The 16,161-nt window shown below is 48.7% G+C and overlaps 1 protein-coding gene across 1 annotated transcript; it reads left to right on the top strand.

Moving 5' to 3' along the window:
- The first annotated feature begins 12,245 nt into the window (after positions 1-12,245).
- Positions 12,246-15,888, top strand: DMRT2 (doublesex and mab-3 related transcription factor 2). Its single transcript, XM_068927801.1, has 3 exons — positions 12,246-12,699; positions 12,793-12,895; positions 14,633-15,888. The coding sequence occupies exons 1-3, from the start codon at positions 12,313-12,315 to the stop codon at positions 15,688-15,690; spliced, it is 1,548 nt and encodes a 515-aa protein (XP_068783902.1). The 5' UTR covers positions 12,246-12,312; the 3' UTR covers positions 15,691-15,888.
- The last annotated feature ends 273 nt before the right edge of the window (positions 15,889-16,161 follow it).

Genomic DNA, 16,161 nt, shown 5'->3' with positions numbered 1-16,161 from the left:
TCTAGAACTGTCTTTCCTGTGCCCTGATTTCTGACTCTCTGTCACTTTCCTGTAATAAAGCTGCTGCTTTATAATGCTCCAGGTACCTTAAAAGGATAGCGCTGTGTTTACGACTGAGCACAGTTTGCGCTGGTAAAAGTTGTGATTCTTTGTCATAGGCAACTGAAAATAAAACACTGCAAAATGTAATAAACAGATGTTCTGTCCGCTACAGGAGTTCCCAGTTTCTGCAGTATTTATATCCCAGAACTGTCCCTTTCTTCATATGATCAAGCTTTTTTATTAGAGATGTGCCAAGCCATAAAGACCATTTCAGCCCCTTTAGCTGTGTCTGTTACCTTTATATGTGAGAAGCAGGAAATGACTGCAGAGCAGAGCATCCTGCAAAGGATTATGATTGGACTTGCCTGCTTGTACCGTGGCATTGCTGAGAGGCTGCTGTCTTGTTTTAGGGTTGCAGTGTGCAAGGTCTGGTACAAAATGCAAGCTTGTAAGCTTGTAATGTCACAGACCTGAAGGATCATTTATCTGATGGTCCAAAAAGGGTTTTGGCTAAGGGTAGCCTCCAAGGGGTGACCATCCTGTTTCTGATCTGGATCTCTCTTGCCTGATGTACCTACCAATAGGTGGCAAAGTGATCTGCAGTGCTAAAGTGCCTTGCCACATGCTAATTCGGCTTCTCTGTAACAATAACAAATTGGTCACTCATACCAGCACATCTGGCTTGTCCTGAGTGTGTTATTTATGGTGGTTAGATGCTGACATGGTCTGACAGCTGAAAGGTAGACACACTACGATGACATGCTCTATATTGTAGGTTCTGATGTATCCATGATAAATATCCTTCTAAATGTTGTTTTTTAATTATCCCAGATAGCCTGTCTCCTTGCTTTGTAGTTGTGAAAGTGGCACTGTTAACAGTCTGCTGTCATTCACTAAAAAAAAAGAAAAGAAAGGAAAAGAGAAATCACAGCAGTCCTTAAAGTGTGGATGCAGTTGGAAGGTTGTTCAGTCAACATATTGGAAACATTTTTGCTGCCAGCAAGACATAGAGCGGCCTTCCTTAGCTTTCAAGCTAAAAGAAAAGCTTTTTTTTTGGACTATCAATATGGCAAGATAGCATAGTGTGTGAAAAATCCATGCAGCATGTTGCTTCACATAGCAATTCAGAATGTGCTTGGAAGGAGGCTTCCCTTTTGCAAGTGTATTAATTCCACTAAACTGAATGCAGAAGAAATTTTTTTTTCCACACATTAAGCTGATATGACCAGGAAGACACACAGACAAATCCATTTCGAAGATATACATATTTAACCTACATATTCTCAGTCAAATTATGTAATTCACTTTAAAAATATGGTCCGTTGAGTGTAAACAATTCAGGAACAATCTGGAATCAGTTTTGATGCTTCTTTTCTGATTGTAACCATCCATTTGAACTCATATTTCTTGGATTTGCAACACATTTGCTCCAACACACAGGGCCAGCTCAAGTCATTGTAATTACATCAGTTACTACTGTTGGCAGACTTGGCTGCACAAATCATTTGTGTTTTTAGCTACCACAAATTATGTTGAAAAATAAACAAGAGGAATAGGATGCAAGCATCAAGTCCGTGGCTCTGAGAGGGCCTGCTCTGCTGATTATGTATTGCTAAAAACTGTACCTGGAAGGCTGAAGGGTCATCCTATTTGGGACATTCAAGATACAGAATCATGGTAAGATATTTTGCCAAAATCAGCTCTATCTACTAAAGATATCCACAGCAAGCAATAGATTTCCTGGAAGGTCACGCATGATAGCATCTATTTTTGCATTATTTATGTCACCATGCCTACAGACTTCAGTGACAGACTTTTTAAGGCTAATAGTAAGAAGGTAAGCATTAGCCTGTCAGGCCAGGCTTGATAACAAGGAGACTGGGATGAGGAAGAAAGGTGTTTGCAAGGAAGACAGCTATTTCTGGAAGTTATGAGGTTGGCAGGTAATGAGGAAGGCAGTTTGCCTGAAGAAAGGAAATAGAGTTGCTGTCATCTGCTGAAGTGCAAGTGTCTCCTTAAAACAGGTATGTGCAAAGGCAGCTGGGATTGGTTACCCTCTACCATACAGTGGAAGGAAGTTGGAAAGGATTTCCACAGGGAGGCATGACTCCAGGGAGGAGAGCTGAGGTTTGTGCTGTCGGGGACAGGGAAGAGCCGGTGCGTTACACCTGGCTACGTAAGGTGTATTCAGGCTCTCTTGCTTGCCTTAGCTGTTGCAGAAGGGCTGAGGCTCCTTCAGAAGTTTGGCCCCTTGATCAGCTGTGGTCAGTGCTGCTGATGAGCAGCTCCAGTTTGCAGAGGGGAGAGGTTCCTTGCTGGACGGTGCTGGTACCTTGCTGGTAATAGTGCTGCTTGGGGGGAACAGGACTTGGGACTGTTGGGCCAGCAGGGAACAGCCCTGCTGCCTTGACTTCCTCCTCCTCCCCCCCATATTTTCACCAAGAGAAGTCCCTTGCATAGCTCTGTCCTGCCTTCTCTACGAGAGGAGTTGCAGCCGTGGATGGAGAGCGCCTGCTTGGCCAGGCTGGTGCTTCTTCGTCTCCAGGGACACTTCCAAGAGACCTTTGATGTGAGGTTTCCAGCGCGACCCAGGGCTGGACTGGTGAGCGGTCTGCCGGGGTCTGCCTGCGGCTCTGCGCTGGGGCGGGTGTCCCGGCGGCCCGTATGAGGAATGAATTAGAATGTTTCATTCTTGTAAGTGATACTTTTTTGAGTAAACATCCTCGGGTTCCTGTGATGTGTAACTAATGGAGTGCTAAACTCTCAGGACTGGTTTAAGACTCAGAAAGTACACGTGTTGCCAATCCATCATGTTCCTAATACTAATTAACATAGCAGGGACACAATAAAGCCCCAGAACCTGTACACATTACCCAGCTCATGTTACCGCTCTGTAACAGTCTCTCTATTGACCTAACAAAAGCACACATTGGAAAAACAAGACATGGTCTCTTCTAACTCAGCTAGACCCATTCAGCCAAAGAAGAGAGCTGAGGACTCTCATTTACTATTGCCCATTATTATTCTGGTATATTATGGACTGGAATTCTCAAATCATATGTAATGACATTTCTACCTTGTCAGCAGCTGTGTGTGTTACATGGTGCTGGGCAGGAAGCGCTAGTGCAGACACACAAGCAGCTACTGACTTTCCTGGGAGTGCGATTGCATTGAACGGTAGATCCTACTCACATAGACATAAAAGGGACACCTTATTTGCCATTTTGCAGCACTGCTCTTTGGAATCCATTCCTAATAAAAATCTTATTATTCTTCAGCTGTCACTAATATCATTGTTTCTCTCATTCTCAGGCTTAAAATAGTCTCTGTGAAGACATAAAAGACAAAAAGGTAACAATGTGATTAAAAATCATTGTTGAGTAGGGGAATATTTATTTGTAGGTCATAAAGAAGTCTTCCTCTTCTTGGAACATGTCAACACACTCATAATACTTCCTTTTAATCTAAGATAACTCCACTGATTTTGAGAGATATACAGGATGTAGGACTTCCTGCCCTGGAGAAAAAAAGGAAGGAATCAGGGCAGCAAGAGATTAGCCCGTTCACATCATAGTGACCCCTAACTGGACATGGTCCGGCTCCGTGGGAGCTTGGGACAGGCTGCCAATTACTTCCAAGGTTTCATGGTTAGGATTTTTTAGTACCTTTTGACGAAATCTGCAGGGCTACTCACCAGCACTTGAAGCTGGAATGTATCTCTTGCTATTGCTCCTCTTTGTGTGGGTTGATTATGGAGAACATTAGTTTAAACATTATAGAATGACATGCTGGTAAATCATTAAAGTGATCATAGGTTTTGTAAATCAGTACACCACTACAAGCAGGTCAAGCCCTTGGGCCCGTTCTTAGGTTTTCTTACTTCTTGGTCAAAACTTTGAAAGAAATTTCTCCTGAACAGCCTATTCAGATATATCCTGCTATCATAAATGTATTTTGAAAGAGTTTTCTCATACCCATTTAGAAAAGACAACTGACAATTTACAGTTATATTTCACTAGAGTGAGTATCAGTGAGGTTTCTAGTATCTGATTAAACCAGACAGTATCCCCAGATAGGTATCTGATTAAACCAGACAGATGTATGGACATCTCGTAGCTGAAGGGCTCATGCTCCTGTGCCAAAGTCCGGTGTTGGATGGAAAATATCCCCCAGAGCCTGAGGAAACTGGGCCTCAGGATAAAACCCTTCAGCGGTGAACCACAGAGAAGACGGAGACCTATAGTGTCAGATCAAATCTCAGCCAAGCAGTGCTCCCCCAGTCCTGCAGCACACAGCAACTCTCAGCGGTGCTCTGAGGTGAATAAAGAAGAGCTCAGCAAGAAGCTCTTCAAACTGAGCATTTCACAGACTATACCACCCGGGAACTGGTCATGCTGGGCAGGCTAAATCAGTGCACTGCAGTTTCTTTTAAGTCAAAACAAATTAAATCAGGGCCTTACCCAATTTCCACTACCGTTGACATAGGAGGTTTTCTGTTGACTTCAGCAGAGCTGGTTAAAGCCCTGTACTCCTAGAATTGGCTAATTTTATGCACTGAATGATTTGACACTTTGTATAGTTGATATCATGTTGGATGGCCAAAGACCGCGAATTATAGAAGTGTCACAGGTATTAAATCACAGAGTAGATGACAGTATGCTCGCTATGTCATATGATCTTAGCATAGTTTGTGGAATAGTCTTTTTTTGTTATTGCAAGTAATCATAAGTGCTGAAAAAATACTGTAAGTAAAATAGCATTTTGGAGCACAATGCATCCAATGTTCTTAATATATATACACATCTGCAATATGTTAAACTCAGACTTATGCCCATTTAATCTAAAGGATTTCAATGGGGTGTCTGTATGGAATGAAGGGAAGAGTTTGATCACAGCCTACTGAAGGCTGCACCTTTCAGGAAGGCTTTATGCTTTAAATTTTCACCAAGATTTGCATATGCATGCTGTATTTATAATAATAAATTCTATATTTGTTAAATGTGTGTTTACACTACATTACATACTTTCAATGGTTTATCTGATGCAGGAATCATTTCAAGCGTTGTTTGCTTTTCTTCAGTGATTTCAGAAAACAGTGTAGCCAGATAAACCTGATGTAGCCATGCGCTTCCGTTTCTGAGCCACAGTACCTGGGGCCAGCCAGGATGGGCTTTCTTCACAGATGTGACCAAGATACCTATTCCAAGCATCAAATCCAAGTCACTCAGAGAGCAAGGGTGTTACAACTCCTCTTCACAGATGTTAGCCAGAATAAAATAGATACTTCAGTCCTGTTCCCTTCTTCTAGGGGGCCAGTCCACAAGAGGCACCTCCGCTCAGCATGTGTACTTGCAAAATCACCTCTTGATACTGCCACCAAGGCAGCAACAGGAACTGGGTAAAAGTAGCACCAAATGAGCAGAAGCAGCTCCTAAATGCCCCTTTGCAAATAGGTGCTGTGTCCAGCCAGGGCATCAGCTTCTTTGCTGCAGAGGCAATACTGTTTCTTCAAAAAGTGAGTCTGGTGTCCTGCTCTTCATTTGCAGTGACGCTGAGTTGAATCCAGGGGCCTAATGCTGAGCCAAGGAGACAAAGGCTGGCAGAAAACATACAACTCCTCCCATCTGAGATGCCTGGTAGGGAAAATTCCTTGGATGTCAAAATACTTTGCCAGTCTCTTGTTTGGAGGCACTTAAAATACCTCCAGTGCAAAAGCTGTACTGCAAAAGTCCTGTAGCTAGCTCCCTGTTTCTGTTCCTATGCTCCATGTACTTTTCAATGCTCCTAGTGACATTTTAGGGAGAATCAAACCGTTACAAAGCAAAGAAAAATAAAACAAAAGAGACATTGAAGGGATCAGTGCAAAAATACTAGCTGAGTGAAATAACATAAGAAAATAGGGCCAGATTCTGTTTGTAAAACTACAGCTCCAGAAGCCTCTGCCATCTCAAACACCAGCTAAAATCTGGAAGGGGGCTTCGTGCCCACAAATGCTTACTTTCAAGTATGGAAGGAGTTTGACATGGGCTAGCATCACCTGTTCTGTGCTGAGCATTCATCCCTTGCATTCAGCCCCATTCCTGCTTTCTGGACTGCTGACAGAAGGAGAAAGTGAGTGGGAGTTCGCAGTACCTGCTGTCCCTGCGCCCCATGGATAGATCTCCTGCTCCAGGGAATTACAGCGAAGGCTCATTTCATTTTCACGGTAAATTCTCAGAAAGATGGAGGGCAAAATCCTTCAGAAAGCTTCGGCGAAAATGCCACAGGAGTGGATGTACTACACTGGCTTTTCTGCATAGTTTTCTGAGAATCAAACTGTTTTGCATTCACTCTGATGTGCTATGAGTAGATCACACTTGCTCCTTCCACCTGGACCACCTCAGGCGTTTGCGTATTTCGTAGTGAACTCATACCGGGCCAGAGCCTAACATTTGTAGTCTGGTATTGCAGCACTCAACATCACACTCGGTAAATAGTTCTGTAACTTCTGTGTTAGCAAGGGTGTAACAGGTGGCCTTCAGTGGGGCATGAATATTTGCATATATAAGCATGATCTGTGTCTATCTTATTCGAAGTGATATACGGCTCTCTGCGAGATTCTGATGCTATTATTCGTGTTGATGAATACCTCAGGTCATCCTATTAGTTTCAGTAAGGCCACTCAGAGAGCACAGTGCTACCCAATAAACGAGAATACAATCTGGCTAGTTATGATTACGTGATTGAAGTTTTACTGCTCAGCACAGCATAGCCTGCCCAAGTTACTTGATTTAGCAGGTGTCTGACTGGCATTTTAAAAATTTGCATACGATTAAAATGCATCTGGAGGTGGGGTCTGGGGGGAAACAATTTGTTAGCAAGTTTTTTTTGCTATTTGGTGAAAATAAGGTAATCAAAAAGACAATTTACATTGCAGAGACTTGACCTTTAGTTTCCAGGACTGTAAAATAAAACCCAAAACCCAGCACATTCTGCATCTGGTTGACATTTGAATAAAACTGCCAGAGTGCAAACAAATTTTGAGACAACATCTCCAGCAAACTCTGCAGTGACTCAAAAAATATTTTTGGCCAAGCTACTTTTTAAGGCCATATGTTCAAAAAAATAAAACCCAAAACTTCACTAGAATTTATTGCAATACGAGATTTGCCAAACTACTTAAGACATTTGGGAAGATTATAGTGAAGTACGTTAGTTGCTGACTTGACAATTTGCTACGCTCGCTGCTTGTATATTGGATTCTTGATATTCACACTGAGAGCTGATCCAACTTTCTAGTACGTTTTAGCGAGAGACCTGCCAAGTGTCTACTGGCTTATTAAGTGCTGGCAAACCAAAGGTCAGCGTTGTTTATGAGCCACAGCAAAGCTGCTGCTGAGGGCACACATGCCCTTCTCATGGTATTTTTCCCATTTAAAGTCAAAGTTCCAGCACAGGATTGGGTAAAGATGGATTTGGATCGATTTTGGTTTGGAGTCTTTCTAGACCTGTCCTAATGTCCCCTGGCCGCAAGCTTTGAGGCTGCAGAAGAGGAAGTTCTGTTTCAAGTGAGCTATTTTGTTTCCTTGCTTCATGTAATGATTACCACTCCTGCGTGATCTCGCTCGCAGGCGCCCGGGCCAGGTTGGACCTCGCCAGGCGCAGCCACGATCGGAGGAGGGTCTGGTCAGACCCAGCAGGGTCTGTGGTGAAGGGTAAACCTGCCTCCCCTCCCAGGGCTGAGCTCTTCCCCTAGGCTGCAGTCAGCGTGGGAAGGGCTGTAGGCATCAAACCCCGCTCCACTCTCTGCCAGACCCAAAGCTGCCTGCATCCACGGGGAAACTTTCTGTTGACTTCTCCACACACCCTACCAGATCGTCCCCTGCCGCGGCTGAGGTGGCAGCTCTGCCTCGCAAGTGCGCTGCTCACCTGTAATGCTTTTCATTTCAATCTAGTTTTACACAATTGAAGATTATCTCGGTATAATATGCACGTCTCCCTATAAAAGGTAACCCTTGCCCTCCTTACCAAAGTAAATATTTCTACAAAGGCAATGGAATCACTCTCGCAGTCCATACAACTTGCCTCCATATTATGCCACAGTGAACACATTGCCTGTTGACAGTTCTTACACACTTATTATATATATTTATGACTTTTTTTGACTGACATGCAAGATTAACAGAAAATTCCTCCTCTGACTTTGTACATAAAGCTGCTTTTAAATGTGTCAAGCAGACTTGTATTAGACAATTAACACTTACTTGTTTAAAACATTTTAACGTATAGCCCGCTTAGAAAGAAAAGCAGGTAAAAATCGAAAAAAACCCCAAACCCTGGGTAATAAAACTCATCCAGATCTGCTTTACTGTAGGTGCTGTTTACAAGATATAGAAGGAGACAGATGAAGAAAAAAAATCATATTTTAGCAGTAGAAAACTGCAGAAAGAATCACACATTTTACTGGATGGAGATCACCGAAAAAAAAAAATATATATATATATTTTAAATTATTCTGTCGCTGTTGAAATCGCCCGTGAAATGTCAGCTCCTTCACAAATATAAGGCAACCGTACGTTGCCGGGGAGGAGAGCCCTTTTAACACGATGCGGACCCTTAGCTAATACGTGCCGTCACAGGTCCTTTGCCCCCGCTCTTCCCCTCCCCGGGTGCTGCTGGGGAGCGCACCCGCGCAGGACCGCGGCGGGTAGGCTAGGGTGGGGTGGCGGGGGGAGGCAATTTGTTTCAGATTAACGGGTAACATCGCCGGCCAAACGAGCGGCGGGGCTCGCCCGCGTTTGGCAATGCAATCTGCTGCCGGCGGCGCGAAGGGAGGGCGAGATCAAAGCATTCCTGCCGGGGAAGTCGCACCCGGGGCTGCCGTTTGGTTAGCCTGCCCTAACCTTACTAATAAATTTCCCGGGGAGAAAAGGCCCGGGGTGGGGGGGCAGTGGAGAGGAGGTGAGGAGCGGGACCCGCGGCACCTGCACCTGCGCCCTCGCCCTCCCTAAAAAAAAGCCCGAAGCAGGTCTCGGCGCCGCCTCTTCCCCAAGCGCTTTTCCCCTCGGTGTCTCCAAAATGCCTCAGGGCTCTTTATATCTTTTCTCTCCGCTTGTCTCCCCCACCTCCCGTAGCGGATTTTGAGGGGGGTGGTGGTGGTGGTGGGGGGGACGCTGCGCCCAGTTGCAGCTCCCGGCGGCGGCAGCGTGGGAAACCGGTCGCGCCGCTTTCTCCCGCGGGCGGCGGCCGGGGGACGAGCGGGGCGGCGTGGGCCTCGCCGCCTGCCCTCGCCTGGAAACAGCCCCCCACCCCTCCTTCCCGCAGGCACGGGGACCTGCCAGCGTCACCCCGCGCAGGGCACGGCCGAAAAGCGGGGAAGGCTGAGCGGCGGGGGCCGAGGGCGGCACAGGGCTGCTTCCCGCCTCTCCCACGGGGATGTCACGCCCGGCGATGGCCGAGGCACCGCTTCTGGAGGGGGAGCGGGGGAAAAAAGGGCCAGAAGGGAGCGCAGATGCCCCCGCGGGACGGCGCACAAACAAAAGAAGAAGAAAGTTATACAAACACGCTTTAAAATCGAGGCTGGATTTCGCAGTTCCCTGCGGATAAAGTAAACAGGAGGCGAACTGTTTTGTAATTTACTCCCGCGGCCCACAGAATCCCACTTTGTAATTCGGTGTCGGTTTACCAGCAAAGGGGACTTCTGTTTCCTAACCTAGCAGGTCCTTTGTCATGCCCGTGCCTTTTAAGAGGGACCCCAAGGGGGAAAGTGAAATTCCTTGGGTATTTGCCTTTTAGTCATGCTTATAAGTCAAACAGTAGCCAGGGTCTCTTTTGGGATGAATAATACCTGCCATGAGGGGATGCACTTTCCCCTTCCGCCTCTCCCTCCCCAGGCACTCAAAGGTGCTGCGGGTCAAGGAGGACAAACGCTCCCGCGGGCCGCGGAGGGGCGCGGAGAGGCGCGGAGGGGTGCCCGGCCCGGCCAGAGCCACCCGCCCGCCCGCCCGCGCTGCGCGCCTGTCCGCGCCGTCGAGGCCGGGCGCGGAGGTGGCGCCAGCCGGGGAGCTGGGGACGCTTCTCTCCAGCCCTGTGTCCCGGAGGGGGGCGAAAAAACTTATGCTATTATTAATTGTTGTTGTCGTTGTTTGCTTTTTTTTTTTTTTTGCCTCGCCGCGCCCTCTCGCCGCATCCTTCCATCATGCAAAACCTTTTTTTTTTTTTTAATTTGGTTTTGTTTTTCTCATGCCAGGGGCTGGCAGTTGGTCTGCGCACTCACCGTGCATACATGCGTGTGTTTATTATTTACATGGACATGGTCAGTGTTTATTAGGCACACACACCGCTCGGTGAAAGCGTAGACTATTACCCGTTGTCAGAGAATCGTTTCGGCTGCATCTTCTACATATCGTTAGTTTTCGATCGGCGTATTGGTGGCCCATGCGTACCTTTTCTTCACTGTTTCTTTTCTCTTCTCTTCTCTTCTCTTCTCTTCTCTTCTCTTCTCTTCTCTTCTCTTCTCTTCTCTTCTCTTCTCTTCTCTTCTCTTCTCTTCTCTTCTCTTCTCTTCTCTTCTCTTTTTTCTTTTCTTTTCTTTTTTATTTTCCTGGGGATACCCTGGCTAAATTTGCTAGCTCTTCTTTTGTCCGATGCTGAAGGTAGTCGAGGTGTATTTTAGCCACTTTTGTCCCCTTGAGAAGTCTCACTTTCACCTGTTGAAGCAATGCACTCTGAAACACCACTGGCACCGATCGAGGCTCCGTCTATTATAAATTTCGACCATTCTTCGTTTTTTTTGGAGACCAGCGGCATTCCCCAATTTCCGAGCAGCAGCCTTAGTCAGGGAGCAGGAGTCCCTCAACAAAATTACTCAACAGCTCAGTGCCCGGCGGGAAATATCGCTAGGGGAAGGAAATGTTAAAAAGTGAACGAATATTGCGCCTTAATTGTCGGTCGGGCAGGGAAACAACACAATTCCGTTGTATTTTCAGACTGGGAAAAAACTCGATTACCGACGCACTCCGCTCACTCCGCGGGGCAAACGAGCATTAACGACGGCGAGCGAAAAACGCAGCGCTGCTTTTGGCATTTTAGACCCCAGCCTGCTCACCGCGCTGCTTGGAACAGGGGAAACACCTTCCGCGCGAGCGTGATTTCTTGCTCGCTACCACCACGCGCGTCACCACCCTTTCCTCTTCACTTCGTTTCCCTTTTTTCTCCTTTTTTTCCCCTTTCCCTTTCTGACCTCAAATTAAAAACGACCGTCCCCTGCCCGCCTGCTGCCGCGGCCGCGCTCCCCGCTCCCGCCGCGGCCCGCGGGCGCGGCAGCACCCACGCGCGCGCGCGCGGGCACCCCTCCCTCCTCGCGCGCGGGCACCCACGCGCGGGCGGCACACGCGCGGGGAGCGGAGGGGCGGGGCGGCGGCGCGGACCAATGAGGGCGGCGGGCGCGGGGCGCGGGACCAATGGGCGGCGGCGGCGGCCGGCGCTGATAACGCGGCGGGCGCGGCGCGGCGGGCACTGTGCCGCGGCGCGGGCGCGGCGCTGCGAGCCGGGCGCTGCCAGCCCCGACGGTGCCCGCCCCGACGGCGCCCGCCCCGGGAGGTGCTGCCTTGCCCGGCCCGGCCCGGCCCGGCCCGAGCCCCGTTGCTGCAGGCTGCCTGCACCTCCGGCCGCTTTAAGTCGGGTAAGTGCAGAGGCACCGCGGTGTGGCACGGCCCGGGCGCTTGTGACGGGGGGGCAGGTGAGGCTAAGTGGGCACTCTCCGGAGCGCTGCGAAGGGATTTCCCCCCGCCTCCCCCCGACCCCGTGACAGCGACGTGTCCCGCGGCTGCACGGTAAGTCCGGAGGCAGCAGGCGGGTGGGCGGCCAAGGGAGCTTGCGGGCTCGCTGCGAGCCGTCAGGCTCCTGTCGGGAGGTGACAGCTCCGCAGCCGCGTGTCACGCCGCGCAGGCAGCGCGCAGCAAGTCGCCCTGGGCCGTTTCCTTCCCTTTCCTCCACCGTCCCTTCCCACGCGGCAGACACGCTCCCGGGCTCCCTGGGAAGCGGGGCGGGGTGGGGCGGGGGGAGAAGCGGGGCAGGAGAGGAGCTCCGCGGCTCCCGCGAGGCCCCAACAGACAGCGGAAGGGAGGGCAGGGTGAGATGGGGAATAACCTGCGGCGCTTGCCTCGCTCGCCGCGGCTTCCAGACGGGCGGCGCGGCCGGCGGGGCCAGGTGCGCACCCGACGGCGGCGGGGCGGCCTGACGGCGGGGCGGCCGCGGGCCCCTCTCTTGCAGCGTCGGGGCTGAGGCATCATGTCCGAGGGCCGCGGCGCCGCCGAGTGGGAGATCGACGTGGAGAGCCTGGAGCTGGAGGCGGCCGCCGGGCCCGGCGCGGCCCCGCCGGCGGCGGCAGAGGTGGAGGTGGAGGAGGAAGAGGAGGAGGAGGAGGAAGAGGCGGCGGCCGTCGGGGGCGGCGCGGCGGCGGCCGCCCCGCGGCGGGCGGCGCCGGCGGAGCCGCGGAAGCTGAGCCGCACGCCCAAGTGCGCCCGGTGCCGCAACCACGGCGTCGTGTCCTGCCTCAAGGGCCACAAGCGCTTCTGCCGCTGGCGCGACTGCCAGTGCGCCAACTGCCTGCTCGTGGTGGAGCGGCAGCGGGTCATGGCCGCCCAGGTGGCCCTCCGCCGGCAGCAGGCCACCGAGGTGAGGCGGCGGCTCGGCGGGGGCGGGCGGAGCGGGGCGAGCGCGGGGCGAGGGCGGCCGGGCTGACGGCGCGGCCGCGCTTGCCGCCGGCAGGACAAGAAGGGGCTGTCGGGGAAGCCGTCGGGCGCGGAGCGCAGAGCCGTCTACCCGAGGCACGCGCGGACGCCCAGCCTGCTGGCCAAGAGCATCCTGGAAGGTAAGGGAGGGCCCGGCGGGGCAGCGGCGCCGCTTTTCCCCCGAGGGGAGAAGCGCCGCCGGCCGCCCCCGCGCGAGCCTCCGCGCCCGCGGCCGGGCCGGGGAGCGGCGTGGAACCGGGCGCGTCGCCCCCGAGGCGCGTGGGAACCTCGGTGCGCGCCTCGGGCTGCGGGGCAGCGGCAGCTCTGTGCTGTCGCGGGGCATCGGGGTGCCTTAAAAACGTCTTGACGTGTGTGCCCTCCGCTTTTTTTTTTTTCCTCCCTACTTTTCTTCTTTTTGTCCTTTTTTTTTTCTTTTTTTTTTTTTTTTTGGTTGGAACCGATGTGGCGGAACGGTGGCTGAACGACTGTTGTTCCGGGAAAAAGCAAAAAACAAAACAAAACAAAACAAAAAAACCCAAAGAAACCAAACCAAACCCAAAATGGAAAAAAAAAAGCCGCAAAATGTTAGCAAGTCTAAGTTGAAATTTGAGAGTTACTGTTACAAGTTAACATTCTTTTTACACGGCTACCCACCAGCAGTGTTTTGCAGTGCAGAATAATTTATTCTGTTATTTTTACTCGGAAATGAATGTAATAAATCTGATTTCTTTTTCTTTCCTCCCTTTTTTTTTTCTTTACACTGAACAACTAACACAGCAGTGCAGTTTGCTCTATTATCAGGACTAAGATATAGGCTATAATTTTTTTGCCGAAAATGTTAAGTGCTGAAGACTGACATTTCAACTATCTGTATTTTTTGCGAGGGGCAAATTCTTACCTCCCCTTCACTCCGACTGAGCCCAAATTTATTTCTATGGCTGCTTTAGCTACTCTGCAAGGTTGGAAGTCGGAAAGTAAAGCATCAAGTTTTTAAATCCAGTTTTCTTTTTCAAAAGAAAAAGCTCTTCTCTTTGCCATTGCAGTTTTGTTTGAAATTTTTGTCCTATTAGGAACTTCTCTCTTTTTCTTCTGCAGCAAACTATTTTGAAAGTCTCTTCTGTATTCTTTCATCTGATTTATCATGCCTTTCTTTTTCTTTTCTCCTTGGAATTTTGTACCACCTTTAACAATGTGCATATAATGTTTTTCATCTTCACAAAATAGAAAAGGTGTCAGCTATAGGTATGGATATCTTCCTTGGCAGCAGGGAAACCCGTGTGAGATGAACGGAAGGAAAATGGGCAAAATCCTATTGCCCTTACTTGTACGCATAGTACCACTAATTCAATGGGATTACTTGTCCGAGTAGAGCAAATAGGATTGAACCCTATTAGTTATATTAAATGAATTTAGTTCGACAGATCCCGTTACTGAATATACTGGATTTTTAGGTTGTACGTGAGTTTTCTTTCAGTTCAGAAGAAATAGCATATCTGAATATTTTCCCTGTTTGTTAAAAATGCGTAGTTATCTCCTTCAGCTGCATGATGCAATACCACTCGTAAAACATAGCAGGGTTTTGATTTTTTTTTTTTTTTGGTCAGGCTGCAGTTTTGGAATCACTGTTTTCAGTGACTAAAAAATAGCTTTGAAGGAGACTATACGTATCAGAGGAACAGGGCTTGCTAATCTGTGTTGAAGGGCTCATGCTGCATGTGCCTGACTGTACAGGGAGCTAAGCCTCTGCTGCACGGTGATGCCGGCAGGAGCTGGTGGCAGCCAGGGTTTGTAGCGGGTACTCAGTGCCTGGCAGGACAAAGACAGCCATAACGATTTGCTTACCTGGCTTCATTCCTAATGCTCCTTTATTGTTTTAGGTTACCGTCCCATCCCAACAGACCCTTACCTGGGAGGGAGTTCACCCTTGCCACCCCCAGTAAGTGACAGGATGAGAAAGAGACGGGCTTTTGCTGATAAGGAGTTGGAGAACATTATGCTAGAGAGAGAGTATAAAGAAAGAGAGATGATGGAAGCTACGCAAGCAGCTGCCCTTTTTCTTCCTAACCGCATGGTGCATGGACCTGAATACAGCTCGTATAAAACAGCCTTCAACCCTCCTCAAGTCGATGCTCCGAACAAGGAGTTTTGCAATTTTTTACCAACCTGCCTTGATCTAACCATGCAGTATTCAGGATCTGGTAACATGGAACTAATTTCTTCAAATGTCAGTGTAGCGACTACCTACAGGCAGTATCCCCTGTCTTCCAGGTTGTTAGTGTGGCCAAAATGTGGCCCCATTAGTGATGCTCTCCTCTATCAGCAATGCCTGTTAAACGCTACTACCGTTCAGGCTCTCAAACCTGGGGCAGGGTGGGATGCCAAGGTCTCGCAAAGTCAGGACTGTCCAAACAATGAGCAAGACACTGTGTCTCCAAAATTGGAGAATTCGGTTGTTCTGACCCACACTCGAGACATTCAGCAGTCATGTAATGAGACTGCATGCTTTCCTCAGGAAGCTCGAGAGAGGTCAGCTTTCTCTCCTCCAAAAAGGACTTTCTCTCAGATTTCTGATAAGGATCCTCTGGCTCCTCAAGAACAGATCTTGAGCAAGATCAGCAAAGAAAGCACCAAGCCCCCTCCACCACTTAAATACAATCCATTCCAGTCCCTGTTCCAGCAAACATTTCCTGACAAATCTGGAGCAGAGCTGCGAGCATCGTTTGTCAAAGAGACTTTTGAAGAAGCTTCTAAGAAATACAGAGAGTGCTCAATTAAAGAGAACCAAAAGTATAAACTGACAATAGACAAATATGCAAAAGACTTCTTTGAGGCCAAACAGGCCACAACAAAACTTTCGACAAATGAGCCACTGTCATTTTCAGTTGAATCCATCCTTAAACGACCTTCTTCTGCAGTTGCTAATGTCTCTCAATAAATACCTTCAGTGTAAAGAGTTTGAATGCTTTGCTTTCTCCAAAATCGCTACTGCCTGCCTTTTTCTTAAAAGATCTATAAAAAGGAATTTCTGATGTAAATGGTAGTTCTTCCTTTTTTTTTTTTAATGATGTACATAAATATGCATGTTTTCTCCTCTGAAAGAAATAAATATTTAATTTTTTAAAGATGAAACTGCATGTACTGTAAAGTGTTGTTCTTTTAGCATTACTTCAATTCATACAATAAAATGAGATTACCTACAAACATACACGTTCTTTGCCATACTGGTAATATCTCCTGATCTCTATTTTGACTGTAGTCTCTCCCAGACAAGTATACCCTACTTGCAAAACATACATTTTGTTTTATGTGCTATTATCAACATACCTATTAACTATCTTGATAGTGTAAGCAGTCACCTCTGCTTTGCACCTCCAGTAGCTAAGAGAAGAGGTAGTGACCATTCAGG

The sequence above is a fragment of the Struthio camelus genome, chromosome Z, assembly GCF_040807025.1.
Source record: "Struthio camelus isolate bStrCam1 chromosome Z, bStrCam1.hap1, whole genome shotgun sequence".
Taxonomy (NCBI): Eukaryota; Metazoa; Chordata; class Aves; order Struthioniformes; family Struthionidae; genus Struthio; species Struthio camelus.
This window is presented reverse-complemented; position numbering and strand designations above follow the sequence as displayed.

Bases quoted from the DNA above. Each gene is read 5' to 3' on its own strand.
- DMRT2 (XM_068927801.1), top strand. From the start codon at position 12,313: ATGTCCGAGGGCCGCGGCGCCGCCGAGTGGGAGATCGACGTGGAGAGC. The intron at 12,700-12,792 runs GTGAGGCGGCGG...TGCCGCCGGCAG, and splicing joins GCCGGCAGCAGGCCACCGAG to GACAAGAAGGGGCTGTCGGG. The intron at 12,896-14,632 runs GTAAGGGAGGGC...TTATTGTTTTAG, and splicing joins GGCCAAGAGCATCCTGGAAG to GTTACCGTCCCATCCCAACA.